The 19,462-nt window shown below is 41.3% G+C and overlaps 1 protein-coding gene across 4 annotated transcripts in view; it reads right to left on the reverse strand.

Annotated features, from left to right (window-relative positions):
* The window catches only part of CRIM1 (cysteine rich transmembrane BMP regulator 1), a 316,866-nt gene that overhangs the window by 153,756 nt on the left and 143,648 nt on the right, over positions 1–19,462 (reverse strand). For 3 of the 4 annotated variants that reach the window (XM_034764950.1, XM_034764948.1, XM_034764949.1), the window contains one exon: positions 10,132–10,253. The exons of the other annotated variant lie outside the window; for it this stretch is intronic. In XM_034764950.1, the coding sequence (XP_034620841.1) occupies positions 10,132–10,253 (122 nt within the window). The remainder of the gene's footprint in view (positions 1–10,131; positions 10,254–19,462) is intronic. 4 annotated transcript variants of the gene reach the window in all.

A 19,462-nucleotide genomic window follows, 5' to 3' on the forward strand; every position in this document is an offset into this window, starting at 1 on the left:
TGGGGGCTGCCCGAAGCCGGTAGCGCTCGGGCAGCTCGGCTCTTAAACAGAGCTGAAGAGTCAGGGGAGGAGAAGAGCAGCCACGGGAGGGGAAGTGCCCGGCCGGCATTTTCCCGGACATGTTCGGCTTTTTGGCAATTCCCCCTGGACAGGGGTTTGATTGCCGAAAAGCCGGATATGTCCAGGAAAAACCGGACGTATGGTAACCCTAACCAAGATGTTTCCATATTACATGCCTAAAAATGTCACGAACACAGAATTACAGTTGTCCAGTGGTAGCTTATGCCATTCCAGAATGTGGAGAGTGGCTAAACTTACATATCTTACATAAAACCAGGAAATACAAAGTTGAGGTACATAACACACCCCTACATCTCAACCTTCGCTCTGCCCTCTTTGAGAGATGCCCCAGCATGTCAATAACACAAATCTAGGACTCTACCCTGACAGATACTATGAAAACACACTAGGAACTGAGCACATGCTCACCAATCATTATCAGATTTCTGCCAAAGACGGGGCTCAAACTCAGAGTGACAGACACAGCTCATGTTCAACTAGGGTTGCCAATCCTCCTGGTTTTGCTGGGAGTCTCCTGGAATCGGGCTCTATCTCCCGGACGCTACTGAAGCCAAACCGGGAGATTTTAGGCCTCTAAAAGTCCAGCAGCGCAGCAGGGCTAAAGCTGGCTCCCTGCCTGCCCTGGCCCCATGCCGCTCCTGGAAGCAGATAACACATCCCTGTGGCCCCTGGGGGGGCAAGGGTCTCTGCATGCTGCCCGTGCACTGAGTGCCGACTCCACAGCTCCCATTGGCTGCAGGGATGTGCCGGCCACTTCCAGGCACGACGCCAGGGCAGGCAGGGAGCCTGCCTTAGCGCCACTGCACTGCCACCCGGGAGCCGCCCGAGGTAAGCGCCGCCTGGCCGTAGCCCACATCCCTCATCCCCTCCTACACCCCAACCCCCTGCCCCAGCTTTAAGCCCCCTCCTGCACCCAAACTCCCTCCCAGAACCCACACCCTCTCCTGCTCCCCAACCCCCTGCCCTAGCCTAGTGAAAGTGAATGAGGGTGGGGGAGAGCGAGCGATGGAGGGAAGGGGGATGGAGTGAGCGGGGCAAGGCCTCGAAGAAGGGGTGGGGCAAGGATATTAGGGTTGTCAACTGTCTAATCACACAAACCCAAGGTTCAACTGCCACAGCAGTGTCCCCTTGAGACAGTCAGTCACTGAGAGAACAGGCTGCCTGGAATCCCTCTTGCTTCCAGAGGGCCCTAATCCTTCTGCACATGAACATTTTATTCTCTCTAGCTGCAGCTACTGACAGTAAATTCCTAATTTACCCTGTAATAACTTCTCTAATCTAAACCCCATAAAGGGACAGTAGGTGCAATCCACTTCCTCAGATAAATCCTTAACAACTGAGATCAGTTTGGGGTGGATCAGAGTCATAGTCTAAGCTCCAGATGTGGACTAGAAAAATTATTCAATTATTCAAATGACCCCAAATTTGTACCATGAAAACTACCCAGAACCCTCATGAGGTACAACCATTTCAAGACAATCTGAGTAAACATACAGATTATAGAGCACTTAAGAGTCCAACTTTAAATAAAAAAACAATGTTCAACCTTTACTACAGTGGATCTAGTGCTCCACTATAATACACTGGGAACTAGGAAAGGGATTATTGGATTTTTTTTTTTTTTTTTTAATTTAAAGTTATTTTTATCTAGAATTCCCAGTGTGTCCTGTTTTTACCAGGGCCGCTGGGGGGGGGGGGGAAGGGGGAGGAAGAGGGGGGAAGTGGGGCAATCTGCCCCAGGCCCCGCAGGGGCCTCCACGAGAAGGTCGGAGGCTCCCCCCGCCTCCGCCTTCCCCCATCGCCTCAATATGCCGCGTCTAGGAGCGGCCCTGGACAGCGCTGCAGCGGTGTGGCTCGGGTGGGGCCTGAGGTCCTCTTGCTCAGAGCCACGTGGTAAGGGGGCGGAGCTGCGAGCTCTGGCAGGCCAAGCGGCAGGAACTTCTGGACGTGGCTCGCTGAGGCTCTGGGAGAGGGGTAAGCGGCATGGTAAGCCCCTCTGAGCCGGGTACCCCCCGACCCCCAGCTCCGAGCCCAGCCCCTCTGAGCCAGGCACCCCCCCGACCCAGAGCCCAGCTCCCAACCCAGCCCTTGGCAACAGTAGTGCCACCCCCAGGCAGTGACAGCTCATTGGCACCAACCATCACCATCACCCAGCGACAGCCCATTATGAAATTGCAAATGTATACATACCATTAAAGCATTTAATGTTTTTAAATAATGCATTTCATGTATTTTCAAATTAACAATTCATTTTTGAATGTATTTCACTGGTTATTTTTTACTTTCCAAATACATGTTACTATAGTATTGTAACTTTTTTTTATGGAAAGGGCCCCCGAAATTGCTTTGCCTCAGGCCCCCTGAATCCTCTGGGCGGCCCTGGTTTTTACTATGTCTACTTCATAGATTATAAACTCTTCAAGGCAGACTGTCTTTGATTTGGATCTGTTACAGCACCAAACACTTTCAGTGTTAAATAAACAAACTGCTAGACTAATCATTAAACTTCCAGGAGGCAAAAAATGCCTTCCTAGATCTAGAGTAGCTAAGAATCTGTTCCAGTTCCTCTTACCACAGACAAAGTCACTGCAATCCATGCTTCTGTCACTTCCAGGCTACTGTAATGTACATTATCTATGGCTTATCCAAAAGACCACCAAGAAATTAAGGTTGGTAGAGCACACAGCAGCCTACTTGCTAAGCAAGAAAGACAAGATCATATCACTCTATTGCTTTGTACTCTGAAATCTTTGTCTGTAATTCTAGGGCATATTCAAGGTCCTCATTTACAAAGCCTTGAACAGAATGGAACCAATATATCTCCAGCATTTGATACTCAATCTTCAGAATCTTTGAGGAAGCTGAAATTGGTGGAAGTCACTCAGGTTGACAGAGCTCAGTTATACCTTGGAAAGGCCAAGCCACAGCATTCTTGATGAATGATCCAGGGCAGGGGAACTTTCTACTGACATATCAACTTGAGCTTGACTCTTACCACCGTCAAAGAATGAGTTCTGATCACTTAAGTAAAAGGCTTTGAGGAGGGAGAAGAGCCATATTCCACTGAGATTATTCTTTGTATAACAAATATGCTGAATTATCTTAATCATGACAATACAGCATTTTAGAAAGCGTCCTATAATATGCTCCCAATTAGTATACCAATTTTACACAGAACATATACTGACCTCTACATATAACCATGATGATGACGATGACGACAACATTACAAACACACCATCGTTGGAAAAGCACCATGTTATCTGCAAGACAAATGTTCTTTTTTCTTAAGAATCCTGCTGTCATGTGGCTCTAACCACTTGCTAACTTAAGTATTTGCTGTAATTTGAACCTGAAAACAACAAAGAAGAGGTCTACTACATGAAGACCAAACAGGGAACATGAAAACAACATGATCCAGTTACAGCATTAGAGTTAAATACTCGGCCTGATCCTCAACAGGAATCAAGAGTTATTGCTGTCATAAGAAAGTACTTTTCAATTATCTATTATAGTACATAAAGAAATAACAGCGTGAACATTATAGAGAAAAATAAGGCCATACTCCCCTATGTATATTAAGCAAAAAACAACTGCTTTATCAGTCTAGTTCTTGTGAGGTGACAAAACAAAATCTAGCCTGCTATAAATATTTGCAAAGAACTGTGACTAGCAGCTTATCCCCCATAATGAAAGACGCATAACTAAAGCAGAATCAGATTAAGTTGACAAGAGAAAGGCACAACACACCTTTGTGACAATAGGCCCTCCAAATCAGACCTAAATTAAATTCACAAAAAATATTCATAGAGCAAAGACAGACACTATTTAGGCATGCGGCAATTCTCCAAACAAAGCCATATTTTTTTTGGAGTTTAATGTACCCACCCTACACACACCCACATTATTTATCATTTGAAGGCTTATTTTATGTACATTTAGATGAAGTATGACGTGGAGATGTAAGCCTGTAGACAAGGTGAAACAATGGTACCAAAATGAGAAAATGTCAATTTTGTAGTTTCTAGAAACACCACAGTTATTACTGTTTACATTTCTACAACTTAATGTAGTGCTTGTTGGTTATAGCTACCAAACAACACCGTATTAAGATTTTTATTGTTTTGCACAAGGAAGGTTGTTTTTTTTTCCAGAAATGATGAGGCTGTTTAGCATAAGGCAAAAAATGTGACTATCAACATTTTGCAATATACTAAAATGAAATGTTGTCACGTTACATTCTTAATCGTCAAAGTATCTCATAAGTAAGGCTGCGAGTTTGTCACGGAGGTCACAGAAGTCATGGATTCCATGACTTTCCATGACCTCTGACTTCTGCAGCAGCCAGCGCACCCAACACAGGGGCAGCTCAGGCAGCCCCTGCGCCAGGCACACCTGCCGCTGCTGGGGCAGTCTTGGACCACCACATCCCTGCATCCCAGAGGAGTTTGGGTGTGGGAGGGAGCAGGGGGTCGGGACACTGGACGGGGTGAGGCAGGCTCTAGGCGACGTTTACCTGGGGGTCTCCCTGGAAGCGATGACATCCCCCTCGGTCAGCTGCTAGGCAGAAGCGTGGCCAGGCAGCTCTGCGGGCTGCCTCTGCCCAGAACCCTGGCTTTGCAGCTCCCATTGGCCGCGGTTCCTGGTCAATGGGAGCTGCGGGGGTGGTGCCTGCAGGAGGAGGCAGCCCGCAGAGCTGCCTGGCCATATGTCCACGTAGCAGCTGACTGAGGGATGTAGGAAGAAATCCAGTCATCAGGGGTATGTTGATACTAACAGGGAGATCCCCAGGTAAGCACCGCGCAGAGCCCGCCTCACCCTGTCCTGTGCAACCTCCTGCCCCCTACCACACCCAAACTCTGCTGCTGCTGGGCGGGGGAGAGGCGCGGAGCCAGGTAGGGAGCCTACCAGCCCCGCTATCCCCCACCCAGCACCAGCAGGGTTCCCAGGCTGCGCCCCACCGCCCATGTCCCCTTAGCACCAGCAGGGGTCCTGGGCCGCCCCCTCTTCAAGCAGCCAGGGCACCCACGGGGTCCCCGGGCAACCCCACCCAAAGCAGCCCGACCATCCTCCCCCAGTGTCCACAGGGTCCCCTGGTAGCCCTCACCCAAGTTTTATTCACTGGTATTTGTAGTAAAAGTCACGGACAGGTCACAGGCAAATACCTGTGACTAAAACAGTCTTACTCATAAGTGATAATAGTTTTCTATATTTTCAATTGAAATTTGCTGACTAGATCAGTCTCAAACTGAAGGTTGTCCACTAGTAACAGCAGATTGCGTGTCTATACTTAGTACTGCACAGTGAGTAGATACAAGTATACATGAATTCCTAATCTAATGCTTCTCCATTTGTAAGCTTTTGTACATGCAACGTAGCATCTAATCTGCCTGGTAGAAGATTTTAAGTTGTAAATACCTATGCATGCAGTATTAGCCTTTAAAACATTCTATAAACTTGTTTTTTAATTCAGTGACATTTATGCACAGGTCAGTATTAGTGTTAGAGATGACAATACACACCTTCACATTAGGAAAATGCAAAAGCTACGACTGAAAAATGCAGCCTATAAAAAAGTAATGAAGACAAAGTCCACAATCAAGTCCTTGCCTCTGCATCGAAGAGAGATGAAGATGTTACAGCTCTTACGAACCATGTGATCAATAATACGATAAACTCATTTGGCCCTGAATCACATCCAGCGGTGCTTATCAACCTATCTACTGGACTGCATATAGCATCACATGTACAAGTATTTCCACTGAAAATAGATGTTGGTGAAGAACAAATCGAAAAATTTGTCAGATGTGCCTGAAAAAAAGGAAGAAAGGAGAGTAGCAAAATATGGACCTTGGACTTCAGAAAAGCAGACTTAGATTCTCTTAGGGAACTGATGGGCAGGATCCCCTGGGAGGCTTATATGAGGGGGCAAGGAGTCCAGGAGAGCTGGCTGTATTTTAAAGATGACTTATTGAGGGTGCAGGAACAACCATCCCGAAGTGCAGAAAGAATAGCAAATATGGCAGGCAACCAGCTTGGCTTAATAGTGAAATCTTTGGTGACCTTAAACTCAAAAAGGAAGCTTACAAGAAGTGGAAATTTGGACAGATGACTAGGGAGAAGTATAAAAATATTGCTAGAGCATGCAGGGGTGTAATCAGGAAGACCACGACAAAATTGGAGTTGCAGCTAGCAAGGGATGTGAAGGGTAACAAGAAGGGTTTCTACAGGTATGTTAGCAACAAGAAGGTGGTCAGGGAAAGTGAGACCCTTACTGAATGGGAGAGGCAACATAGTGACAGATGATGTGGAAAAAGCTGAAGTACTCAATGATTTTTTTGCCTCAGTCTTCCCAGACTGCTGCACTGGCAACACAGCATGGGGAATAGGTGAGCAGCCCTCAGTGGTGAAAGAGCAGGTTAAGGACTATTTAGAAAAGCAGGACGTGCACAAGTCCATGGGTCCAGATTTAATGCATCCAAGGGTGCTGAGGGAGTTGGCTGATGTGATTGCAGAGCCATTGGCCATTATCTTTGAAAAATTGTGGTGATTGGGGGAGGTTCCGGTCGATTGGAAAAAGGCAAATATAGTGCCCATCTTTAAAAAAATGGAAAAAAAGAGAACCCGGGGAACTACAGACCAGTCAGCTTCACTTCAGTCCCCAACCAAATCATGGAGCAGGTCCTCAAGGAATCCATTTTGAAGCACTTGGAGGAGAGGAAGGTGATCAGGAACAGTCAACATGGATTCACCAGGGGCAAATTAATCTAATCTAATCCATTGGAGAATGGAAAATCTACCAGCTCCCTCGGTAGTTTGTTCCAATGGTTAATCACCCTCGCTTTTACATATTTGTGCTTTATTTCTAATTGAAATTTGTCTGGCTTCAGCTTCCCATGAGTTCTTGTTATACCTTTCTCTGCGACATTAGAGAGTCCTCTGCTACCTGCTATTTTCTCCCTGTGAGGGTAATGCTACACTATAATTAAGTCACCTCTCAATCTTCTTTGTAACAAGCTAAAAAGACTGAGCTTTTTAATTATCTCACTGTAATGTATTTTCTCCAGCCCCTGAAACATTTTTGTGGATCTTTTCCACACCCTACCTAATTTTTCAAAATCATTTTTAACATGTGGAACCAGAATTGTATGCAGTCTTCAAGTCTCAGTTTCACAAATGCCTTACAGAGAGGTAAAAATCAACTCTCTACTCTTACTCCCCTATTTGTACATCCAACAATCACATTTTTGTTGTTGTTTGGTTGGTTTTGTTTTAGTTATTTTTTTTTTTTGCCACAGTATAACACTGGGACCTCGTGTTGAGTTATTATGAAGCCACTGTTTTTCAGGATACAATCCTCCATCCTGTAAGCACGGCATGCATTCTTTGTCCCAAGATGTATGATCTTGCATGTGGCTATATTAAAAAGCATTTTATTTGAATGGGCACAGCTTACAAAGCGATCAAGATCATTCTGTGAGAGTGCCCTGTCCTCATTATTTACAACTCCACCAATCTTTGTGTCATCCATACATTTTATCAGCAGTGATTTTATATTTACTTCCAGATGATTAATAAAAATGTTCCATAGTGACAGGCCTAGAACGGATCCCTGCAGAACCCCACTAAAAACACCCCATTTCAGTGAGGATTCCGTACTGACAACTACTTGTTGAGCGCTATCAATTAGCTAGCCAGTTCTTGATCCTTTAATGCATGTTTTATTGATCTTGTAGAATGCTAATTTTTTAATCAGACTGTCATGAAGTGCTAGGTGAAATGCCTTACCAAAGTATATTAAATCTAAGCAGTTACCCTTCTAAAACAAGCTTGTAATCCTGTCAACTACACCAGCTTTGTTTGACAAGACCATTTTCACGACTTCTGTGTTTTCTCTTCCACTGGAAAACTCCTCTTTCCTCTCCACTCCTTCAGCAGCTACTTCCCATCAGACCCCTCATCTCTTTCTTTCCTTGGTGGCTCCTGTCCCATCTGCTCCTGCCCTGGGTGACTCATTTTCTGTTCCCCTCCCTTGATGACTGTGGGCCATGTATGAGATATGCTGCTACAGAGTAATTTTGTGACCTTAGCAAAGTAATTCTCCAGCTCATTGAGGTTGACTTCTACTTCCTTAAAGCCACCTTCTCTGAGCAGATGTTTTGTGATGAGGTTGACTTGGACAAAGGCCCACCGTACTAAGAACTTTACAATTTTTCAGTAAACTGGGATTTTCTACAATTTTTTTGCAATCATACTAGCCAAGAGATATTAGAAGAATGTGTAAAGTAGGCTTACAAATTCTAATAAACCACATAACGGACTGAATCCCAATAAACAGATGCTAAATTATCAAAATAAATTAGTAAAGGTGCATCTCCAATCTCAATGCTATTGAGAAGATGATTCAAGTAAATTAAACCTTCAATAATATAGTATGTGAAAGCCAAAGTTCGATAACCTACCAAGGTGAGACTGCAATGGGTAAATCTGAGGAATAAGTAGAAAAAAGAAGGGCCAAATCTTTGGAATATCTTAGGATAAACAGTAAGGCAATGATACAGATAAGGAAGTAATAGTACAACCCTAAGACCACTGTCAACTGCATGAGATCAGCACAAACATTTTAAAGTAGCATCCGAGGAAAATCCTGCCTCTCTCGGGAAGTCAGATACAATGGACATACATGTCAGAATAAAGTAGGAACAGCTGCTATTAACTTACACCTTCTTATACCTACTTTCCAGCTCCATGGAACATATGTTGCACCAACTCAAACTCTAACACATTGAAAATTAGATATAAATAGGTCCAAGGTAGTCACAAAATGTTATAAAGCCTTAGGAGTTTATGTAAGAGAATCTATAAATTACACCAATGAACACATGTCTGAAACTGGCTCAATATTTCTTAGTCATCTAGGTGTTACAATGAATGATGAATCAAACACTGTCTTATAGTTAAATTAAGTACGCAGATTTTCAAAAATGATACAGTTGTTTTAAGGATTATGGAACTGGAAGCCAGATGACTATGCAACAGGTATGTATGAAGCAGCAAATAAATCAGATAGGTTCCATTTAACACTTCAGACTGTACAGTTTTATCCCCAACATATCATCAGTTACTTTCAATGGTAATTTTTTCATTGACACAGATAAGCCCATCTTTTGCTTTTCATATATTCTCCTCCCCTACTATTATCATAGTAAAGATGCTAATTATGTGTCAAGTACTACATTTTAATTATTTAAACAACATTTAAGCTGTTTGAAATATCGCAATATGCAACTACTCAAAATATTTTTTTTGTATGCATACAGGGCACAAGAATTCAGAAATAAGGGCTGTCCCAAGCATATGCCAGATGAATATGGGACAATGTACTTTTAGAGACACCATTGTGTCAATCCCATTTTAGCATTCACTGGAGATACATCCCATCTTGTGACCCACTAGAACACTCCTCTTCCACAGCACCACCATCAATTGAAAAGTGTCCATTCCCACTTATAATGTATAACAATTGTGAAGTACAGTAGCTCAAGAATAAAATGTTTAAGTTATTCAAACAATGTCTTCTCAAAGCATTAGCAATTGTAAAGAATGAGAATGAGAGTTGTTCTCAGCTGCTTTGGAAATGTATGTTTCTTAAAAAGTTTCTTCAAATTGCTCAGAGAGCATATTTATCTTTAGAATCACCATGCAAAAACTAGGATTGTGAGTAGCAAAAAAAACCTATTTAAAAAAAAAAAAAAAAACACTGGCAAAGAAGAGCTTGAATGTCAATTCAAATTGTGCGCTAAACCTATATTTAAAAGATCCCAACAAAGATGGGGAAAGAGTGAAGTGAGTTTGAAAGGATAAGAAACCAATGTCTTTCTATTGTCATTTTGCCCCATTCCAGCATCTTCAAAGTTTCCAGATGAGTTTTTATCTTGAGCTATCCTTAAAGCAATTATTTTCCAAATCCCTGGACAACATGTTCAAATACCCACACCTCCCACAGACACACAAAATCATCCTCTCATGTACAATAGAAACTTCACATACCGTTGACACATTCAAAGACATCACAGCACTTGCCGGGTGTTCCGTCTCCACGTGAGACTATTTGGGGAATGGAGCCTGCCTCACACATGGGGAAACCACATAAACCAGAGAGACACTCGCATCTGAAACCAAAGAAAAGGAAGGGGAAACCCCATTAAGTAAATGAAGCCACATATCAGAGGAAAGCATAGAAAGGTGAAATAGCAGGCTGCAGCAACAGAGTTCCTGCTGTAAAGTAATTATACAAATATTTTTAAATGACCTTTTATTAACACAGTGACCAGGTTTAACAAAATCTATTATTTTGGTGAATTAACTCTCTGAACTTTTGTACTAGGGGCTTAAATGCTAGCTGGTCATGCAATCATAAGGAGGGACAGGTGGAGGTTTTCAGATCCTGTGCTACACCCATATCTTTTCCAAGCAATATACATACAGGTACAGGTTCAGAAAGCAGCAGACATAGAATAATCTTAAGATTGTCTAACATGGGTTTACCCTCAAAAGGTGTTTGAGAAAAATGTAGATTGGTAAAAATTAACAGCAGCACCCACCCCTACTCAATATATGGAACATGTAGTCCCTCACCATTCACTCCCCACGTATAACTTAACTGGGTTATATGGGGGGGAAAGGAAGAGAAATCATGCTTGATATCTACTGCCTTGACATGTTGGGTAGTCATTTACTTGTACTTGTAACTGAGTACAAAACAGTACCATTCTGATTGGGTAGTGCTTTACTCGCATTTTGCAGAAGTGCAAGTGATTACACAGGGAGCAAAGGCAGTGGAAAAACTGGATACTCAGTGTATGAAATGTTTTGGTTAGTGGATCACTACCATAGGCACAGTCTTTTTCACGTCGTGTATGGTGCTTTTTAGAGAAAAGGTTCGAGTTAGAAAGCATAAAATCCTGATAAGAAGTAGTCTGAGACAGTCTCTACCTAATTTCCCTGCTTAAAAAAAAAAAAAAAAAAAAAAAAAAAAAAAAAAACACACTCAGAGAAAGGGGAGTTCCATTTATTTGTGATGCATGGAATGTAAAGACATTATTAATATTGTTTATACAGTGACATCAACATACATTAAGCTGTGCAAAAAAATCATGTGTACCAGACATTTAGTAGCTTTTGCCTGGAGGAGCTTACATATTAAAGGTGTGAGCAGGCAGAACACAATAAAATACAAGAGAAAATGAACAGAGAGAGGATAGTGGTTATTACAGCTGAGAAGCTTCATAGAATTAATATTTCTTCAAAAGTTTTTCTGAGTGTGTAGATACAAATTTTATGAAAGATGTATACATTACCAGTAATTTATCACCTCATGGATGAACATGAATTTCAAAGCAGAGGGAACAGGCCCTATAAATATATTTTAAAGCAACTGAGGATTGAAAATCTCCTGGTTGCCTTTATAATATATTTAAAAATAGGCATACCATGAATTCCCTGTCCCAAATCAACCCACCTGTGTAGTGAGAAGCAGTTGGCTCAGTGGAGAAGTGAAAAATCTGGCTCTTTCAGACAGTAAGTCTTAAAGAGGAAAGGGTGGCTGGCTCTCCACTACCCCTTATTCCCCAGTTAAGATAACGTGGAACAGCCAGGGAACCATTTACAGTGGACAATATAGCAATGGATAAGATAAGTTGGGAACATAAAGATGAGGTAAAGAGTAAGTCATACATAAAAAGTGTGTGGCTAGAGCGAGCATGTTGTGCAGGGACTTGTTCCTACAAAGTAACAAAGCCAATCCCAAAATATGTGATGCAACATAATGTGTAAATTATATAAAGGAAGAGGTTTGCTGTGTAACTCTGGATGTATAAACAATGAGGAGTCCTTGTGGCACCTTAGAGACTAACAAATTTATTTGGGCAAAAGCTTTCATGGGCTAAAACCCACTTCATCGATGCATGGAGTGAAAAATACAGTAAGCAGTATAATAAGCAGTATTATAATACAGTAAGTAAATTACAGTATTATAATACAGTAAGCAGTATAGTAAGCTGTAATATTTATACTGCTTACTGTATTTTTCACTCCATGCATCTGATGAAGTGGGTTTTAGCCCACAAAAGCTTTTGCCCAAATAAATCTGTTAGTCTCTAAGGTGCCACAAGGACTCCTTGTTGTTTTTGTTGATACAGACTAACACGATTACCACTCTGAAATCTGGATGTATAGTGTGCCCTATACCCACCTCCTAATGCTTGAGTCTAATCAACTCAACATAGCTTTGCTGTATGCCAAACAAAACAACCCGAGTGACAAGAGTGGAGTCGAACCAAGGTCTCAGGGAGCCAAGTGGAAGAGGTTTCAGAGGAATCCCAACATCCTGTTCATTAACTTAGCTAGTTTAAATTAGAAACAATTATTGCATTTTTTTTTGCCATGCTTCATATTTCCCCCCCCCACCTGCTTGAATTGTTCTATTCCTTGAAGAAGTCTCTACTTATTGCCCCCATATGGTGTCATTCAGCTTTTCCTTGCCAGTTTTGACCTTCTCAACTTCCCATACACAGTCTTATGGGAAAACCTAAAGATAAAATATTTCAAAACTAAAGATAAAATATTGTGTAAGGACATCATACAGGTATACAAAATATTATATAGATATACCACAGGTGTCCATTTCCTTTCCTTTTTCATGAGAAATAATTTATTATTATTTCCTTCATGAAGTCCTTCTCATCAATTATGAAACCTAATCGTCACCCAAGCGGATCCCAGTTCCAACATGCTTGTCCACCCAGAAATTACTAATAAAACTCAGTGTTATAAGTGATTCCTCTAAATTGCTCATTACAATATTCTTGTAATCACAGACTTAAAGGAAAATGAGAAACTAGAGAAACTGTAGCATAGCATATTAAGAATACTTTCAGGACTCTCTATCATCTCAGGCTTTTCCAGACTAAACCATTCATTAGTATTATTGGAATCCAGAACATTTCTAAAATCAGGTATAAAGAAAAGAAAGAGCTGGTGATGGAGCAAGGTGGCAATATTTCATATATTTTATACTTCAGTCATAAATTATGAGTTAATCTGGACTAGGTTTCCAAAGGAGGTTGTGCAATCGCCATCATTGGTGGATTTAACAACATCTGGACAAACACCTGTCAGGGATGGTCTAGATTTACTTGGAGCAGCCTCAGCATCATGTGTTGGACTTTTAACTTCTCAAGGTCCCTTCCAGCCCTAAAATTGTATAATTCTACTATTCTATATTTTAACCCTATCGGGTCCTGCCTCAGTCATCTTTTCTCAATACTAAATACTGCCAGTTGTTTTAACCTTTCCTCAGAGGTCAGGTTTTCAAAAAAAAAAAAAAAAAAAAGCGCAAATCATGTTTGTAGCTCTCCTCTGGACTCTTTCCACGTTGTCCACTTCTTTCCCAAAGCATGGCATGCAGAATTGGCCACAGTACTCCAACAGAGACATCAGCAGTTCCAAGTATAGCAGGACAATTACCTCCTGTGTCTTACATACAACACTCTTGGTAATGCACACCAAAATAAATTTAGCTTTCTCACAACTGCATCATATTGTTAATTCATATTCAATTTGTGATCCCTATAACTCCCAGATCCTTTTCAGCAGTATTACTGCCTAACCAGTTGGCTTCCATTTCGTAGTTGTGTATTTGATTTTCCTTTCTAAGTGTAGTACTTTGTACTTGTCTTTACTGAATTTCATTTTGTTGATTTCAGACCAATTCTCCAATTCATGAAGGTTGTTTTGAATTCTAATCCCGATGTCCAAAGTGCTTGCAACCCCTCCCAGCAAATTTTATATATAGTGTTGTAATAGACCTGCAAGCATCATTCTGGGATGTATTAACAGAAATGCTGTAAGCAAGACATGAGAAATTCTTCCGCTCTACTCCATGCTGATTAGGCCTCAACTGGAGTATTGTGTCCAGTTCTGGGTGCCACATTTCAGAAAAGTTGTGGACAAATTGGAGATAGTCTAGAGAGTAGCAAAAAATTATCCAAGGTCTAGAAAACATGACCTATGACTGATGGAAGACTGAAAAGTTGGGTTTGTTTAGTCAGCAGAAAAGAAGACAGAGGGGACCTGATAACAGTTTTCAAGTACATAAAAGGTTGTTACAAGGAGGAGGGAGAAAAAAAAATGTTCTTCTTAACCTCTAAGGATAGGACAAGAAGCAATGGGGTTAAATTGCAGCAACAGCAGTTTAGGTTGGACATTAGGAAAAATTTCCCAACTGGCAGGGTGATTAAACACTGGAATAAATTGTCCAAGGAGGTTGTGGAATCTCCATAATTGGAGATTTTTAAGAGCAGGTTAGACAAACACCTTTCGAGGATGGTCTAGATAATACTTGGTCCTTCCATGAGTGCAGAGGATTAGACTAGGTGACCTCTCGAGATCCCTTCCAGTCTTACAATTCTATGTTGGTCCCAGGATATTAGAGAGACAAGGTGGGTAGGATAATATCTTTAAAAAAATAATATCTCAAAAGCTTGTCTCTCATCAACAGAAGTTGGTCCAATAAAATACATTACCTCACCCACCTTGTCTCAGATTTTATAAGCATATTCTCCACTTCATTATCCAATTCACTAGTGAAAATATTGAATAGTACTGGACCAAAGACAGACCCCTGTGGGAACCCCACTAGATATATTCTTACAGTTTGACAGCCAGCCATTGATAACTATTCTGAGTATGGTCTTTCAACCAATAGTGCCCCCATCTTATAGTAATTTCATATAAACCACATTTCTCTAATTTGCTTATGAAAATGTCACTTGGAAGCCTTACTTAAAATCAAGACACATTTACAGCTTCCCCCCATCCACTAGGCCACTAACCCTGTCAAAGGAGGAAATTAGGTTTAAATAAATAAAATGTTGCATCAATAAGCCCTAATCAAATTTTAGAGCGTTAAAAAGAGGGCTGCTGTAATCATGTACAGATTCGGGGGGGGGGGGGGGGAGGAGGGGGGAACTAACTTTTGAGGTCCTCTCAAGCTTTATAAATATGTCAATGTCATGTACTTCATTAAATATCTTATTTTCAGGCTTTACAATGGAGCGAACACTGGTATTTACATTTTCCAAATGTAAATATTTTCCATTTTGGTTGTGCCGGAATTCTTTTCACATAATTATTTTGGTTTCAGTTTAGCTAGAAGATGCTGAGAGAATATTTTCTTCTCTTGGAATAGGTCATACAAAGTTGAGAAAGTAGGAAAGCTCGTCTTCCTCCTCCAATCTATGAATAAAAACCAGGCGACAGAGCATGAAATCTACCCATTTAAAAACCCAAAGAACATCACAGGACCAGATTTTCAAAGGTACTGTATATACTCATTCATTAGCCCGTTCATTTATAAACCGACCCCCCAAAATGATAGGTAAAAATAGCAAAAACTGCATGACCCTTTCATAAGCCGACGCGATATTTCAGGGGTTGGAAAACTTTGGCTCCCGGCCCGTCAGGGTAAGCCGCTGGTGGCTCGGGACGTTTTGTTTACTTGGAGCGTCTGCAAGCATGGAGCCCCTCAGCTCCCTGTGGCCGCGGTTTGCCGTTCCCAGCCAATGGGAGCCGCGGGAAGTGGCACCACTTCCCGCAGCTCCCATTGGCTGGGAACGGCAAGCTCCAGGTAAACAAAATGACAATGTATTAGATATTCAATTCAATGATTCCATAGAGTTTAAAACCATCAAATTTTGGTGTAAACCTGTTTATAAGCTGACCCTCGCCCTTTGAGAAGTCACTTTTTTACCAAAAGTATTCGGCTTACGAATGAGTATATACGGTATTTAGGCACAGTAACACAATAAACTTCTCCCAATCCAAATCAATGCAAATTTTAGATTATGCAGATGTTCAAAATATGGTTACAAGTACTGTTTGACTCCACTGGGTTCCTTTAGCTTGGCTACTCCTCCTGGGACTTGAATATGACTATGGGTTCTGCAGGGCTACTTGGTGTTGGCTTCTTTTTGACTGGGGAAAAGAAAGTAAGGATGGTATCTCCCAAATATCACACCACTTGTGGCAGAAAAATGAGACATCACTCAAAATAAGTTGGGCAGATCTGTCACACACACTCTTCTTCTCTCGTATATGAAAAATGAAACAGATAATGTTGATACCTAAATCATCATCACTGGACAACTGAGATATCCTGCACTGGGATTAGTAGGCCAGTTCACACCTCTCAGTGCTAAAATTCCAGGCTTTCTGCAGGCTCCCATCTACTTTGATTACACTTAGTTCACATTTTTAGAAGTTTTCTTTTCAGTCATAAGAGCTAAAAACTTTCTTTTCTTTTATTTATTTTTTTAAATGAAAGCTGAGATTCCGTAGAACAAGACAGTACCTTCAAAGAAGTCAGTGTTCAGCGTACAGGTGTGTACTAGCTGTTTCTGAGTCCTGCTTCAGGCCAGACACTGCTTCCTCTCATGTTCTTTTAAAAAAATAATGAATCAAGCAAATTGTTTTCTGAGATACAGTGAAATGTACTGACTAGCTTCTTATCTATATCCCTTCCAATGTTACAGCTACTTTATCAGCAGGATGTTTGTGAGTGAGCGGATACTGCAGGAGCTATTAAGTAGATAAAGGAGTTGGATATTGACCCAGCACTATCTTTGTGACACTACTTTCCTACAGATATTGGAGAAAAGACAGGGAGAATAGTTTTCCTTAATATTACATATATTTAGGATGAAGACAAATTTCCATTGATCTATGTTAACCCCTTTGAGAGGGAGTATAAAACATGAGATGCCATTTTGTGAGATAGGATCAAAGGTGAGAGAGGAAGGATTGGAATGGTAAATGAGCTGAAAGCTCAAAAGCAGTAAGAGCTCAAAGAGTTAAGATAACAGGAGGAAGTGTGGAGATACCAGAGTTGTGAGAAGGGACAGCAAGGCAAGAGTGAATACTAGAGCAAATGAAAATACTTAGAGCCACCAAAAGTGAAGTATGAGAGAATACCCTAGAGTAGCGGGTCGCCAGGGCTGGCTTAGACTTGCTGGAGCCCAGGGTGAGAGCCGAAACCCACTACCCAGCCAAAGCCCAAGGGCTTCAGCCCTGAGTGGCGGGGCTCAGGTTACAGGCTCCCTACTGGGGCTGAAGCCCTTGAGCTTCAGCTTTGGCCTCCCTGCCGGGGGCAGCGGGGCTTGGGCCATCCACCTGGGGTAGCAGGGATCGGATTTTGGCTCCCCGCCTCCTGGGGTCGTGTAGTAATTTTTGTTGTCAGAAGGGGGTTGTGATGCAATGAAGTTTTAGAATCCCTGCTCTAGAGCAACTAGGTGAATGTAGAGAGGAATGAAAGGACTTCAAAAAATAGTCAAGACAGAAAATAAAGCATTTATTATTTAGGTGTCAGCTCTGTCAAATGACAGTCATGGGATGACAGCAATGGGACAAGATCTCTCTGAACAGAACATCACAGATCTAGAGCTGATCAAACATTTTCAGTTGGAAAATGCTGCACTGTTAAAACAAATTTTGAGGAAATTTGTTGAGTTTGAAAAATAATTGAAAAAAAGCATGTGGCTGTTTTTGGAACAGACTGTTTAATTTCCCATTTCACAATGACTTTGTTTAGAAATTTATTTAATATTGTAATTTAAAAAAAAATTAAAGTCAAAATCAAAACATTTCCATTGAGCTGAACTAACTTTTTTCCCAAAAAATTTGTTGTAAGGAAATGTTCAAAATTCTTTACTTTTATTCCAATTCAGAACAAATTTTGAAATCACAGAATTTCCTGTAAAACAAAAATCCCATTTCCTGCATAGCTCTACATGCAACCACTGGCATCCAGCAACTAATATTTTCAAAACATTTAATATGAAGCCAAAGGTAGTCATTCCAAAAATACCTTTTTAGGGGGGAAAAGTTTTAGGTATTTTTCTAAAATACAGAGAGAACTGAGATACTATTCAAAGAGGAGCGAGTTCCACACCCTGGCGCTCAGCACAGCAAGGCATGATGGATTCTGCAAAAGCAGGTGATGTTCAAAAACAGACATCAGGACAAAGCTCTTGGAGGTGGATATGAATGTAGATGGAGTCTGCACTGTTAAGGGTTTTAAAAATCAGCAGTGTCCATTTACAGTCTACATGGCTTTTGATAGATAGCCATTGTAAAAGCAGGCATAAGAACACTCACTATTGCTGAAGGCAGGTGTTCCCATTGGAAAATTGGAAGTCTTTCCAGTGATACAAAGCTCCATCTGTAGTCCTGAAGTGTCATGAGATACTGAACTTTACGCCTATGACTGATCTAAGGCAGAGTATTCCCCACATTGGAATTGTGACAATGCAACTCATTAAGCAGATGCAGGGGACACCAATAATTTTTGGTTTTAATAGTATTACATTTTAATTTCTTTCCTTCCACTTTGTTTGCATTTTTGACATGTTTTACCCTCAAATTCTTGCCTTAAGGGGAATGCGCAGACTAGGGTGACCAGATGTCCCGATTTTATAGGGACAGTCCCGATATTTGGGGCTTTTTCTTATATAGGCTCCTATTACCCCCCCACCCCACCCCACCCCGATTTTTCACACTTGCTGTCTGGTCAGCCTAGCACAGAAGAATCAAGGGACTTTGCCTTCCCAAACCTGTGAATTGCAAAGAAAGAAACCAGCACTCCTCACATTCCATTCTGCGTCCTGCTAGAATCATACAAACACTGGCCAAGTATCCCTCACCCATACGAAAACCTTTCTGAGAGTTTGGCAAGCGTGGAGAAAAATATTCCCAGCTAATAGGGGACATAATGCTGCAAACACTAGATCATCCCCAACTTGCTCCCACAGTCCTAATTTATCATTGCCTTCACTTATCTTGCTAATGAAAGAAAATCAAGTTATGCTAATAAGAATGTGTTCCCTGTAAGTTTTTTCTTTAACATACATTCTTATTCAACAGGATCTTCAGAGAAGAGACTGTCCTTATCTGTGTGTCTCCGAGCTCATTGTATAGCTTAAATAAAATATCTAGAGATTCACATTGGGTATTTCATTCCAGGGTGGAAAAACTGAGGCTACTTTCCATTTCAATATTAATGCCGATTCATATCACAATTGACAACTATGTCTGTTTGTAATGTCTCACTATAAATTAATCTATTAAGCACAAGGTTTACAAACATCCTCCTACTCTTTATTCAGACATTTGTCTATTGTTCACTATTTTCCCCAGGGACATGTCTGAAGACTATTTTAGGTGGAATAAAGAGAGATGTTAACTACTGCTAGTTTATGCTGTATGTCAGGAAGGTAAAGAGATCCCCTTCATTTAGTTACTTTGCAGGAACACACAATCAGTTAAA

Source organism: Trachemys scripta, chromosome 3, assembly GCF_013100865.1.
Source record: "Trachemys scripta elegans isolate TJP31775 chromosome 3, CAS_Tse_1.0, whole genome shotgun sequence".
Taxonomy (NCBI): Eukaryota; Metazoa; Chordata; order Testudines; family Emydidae; genus Trachemys; species Trachemys scripta.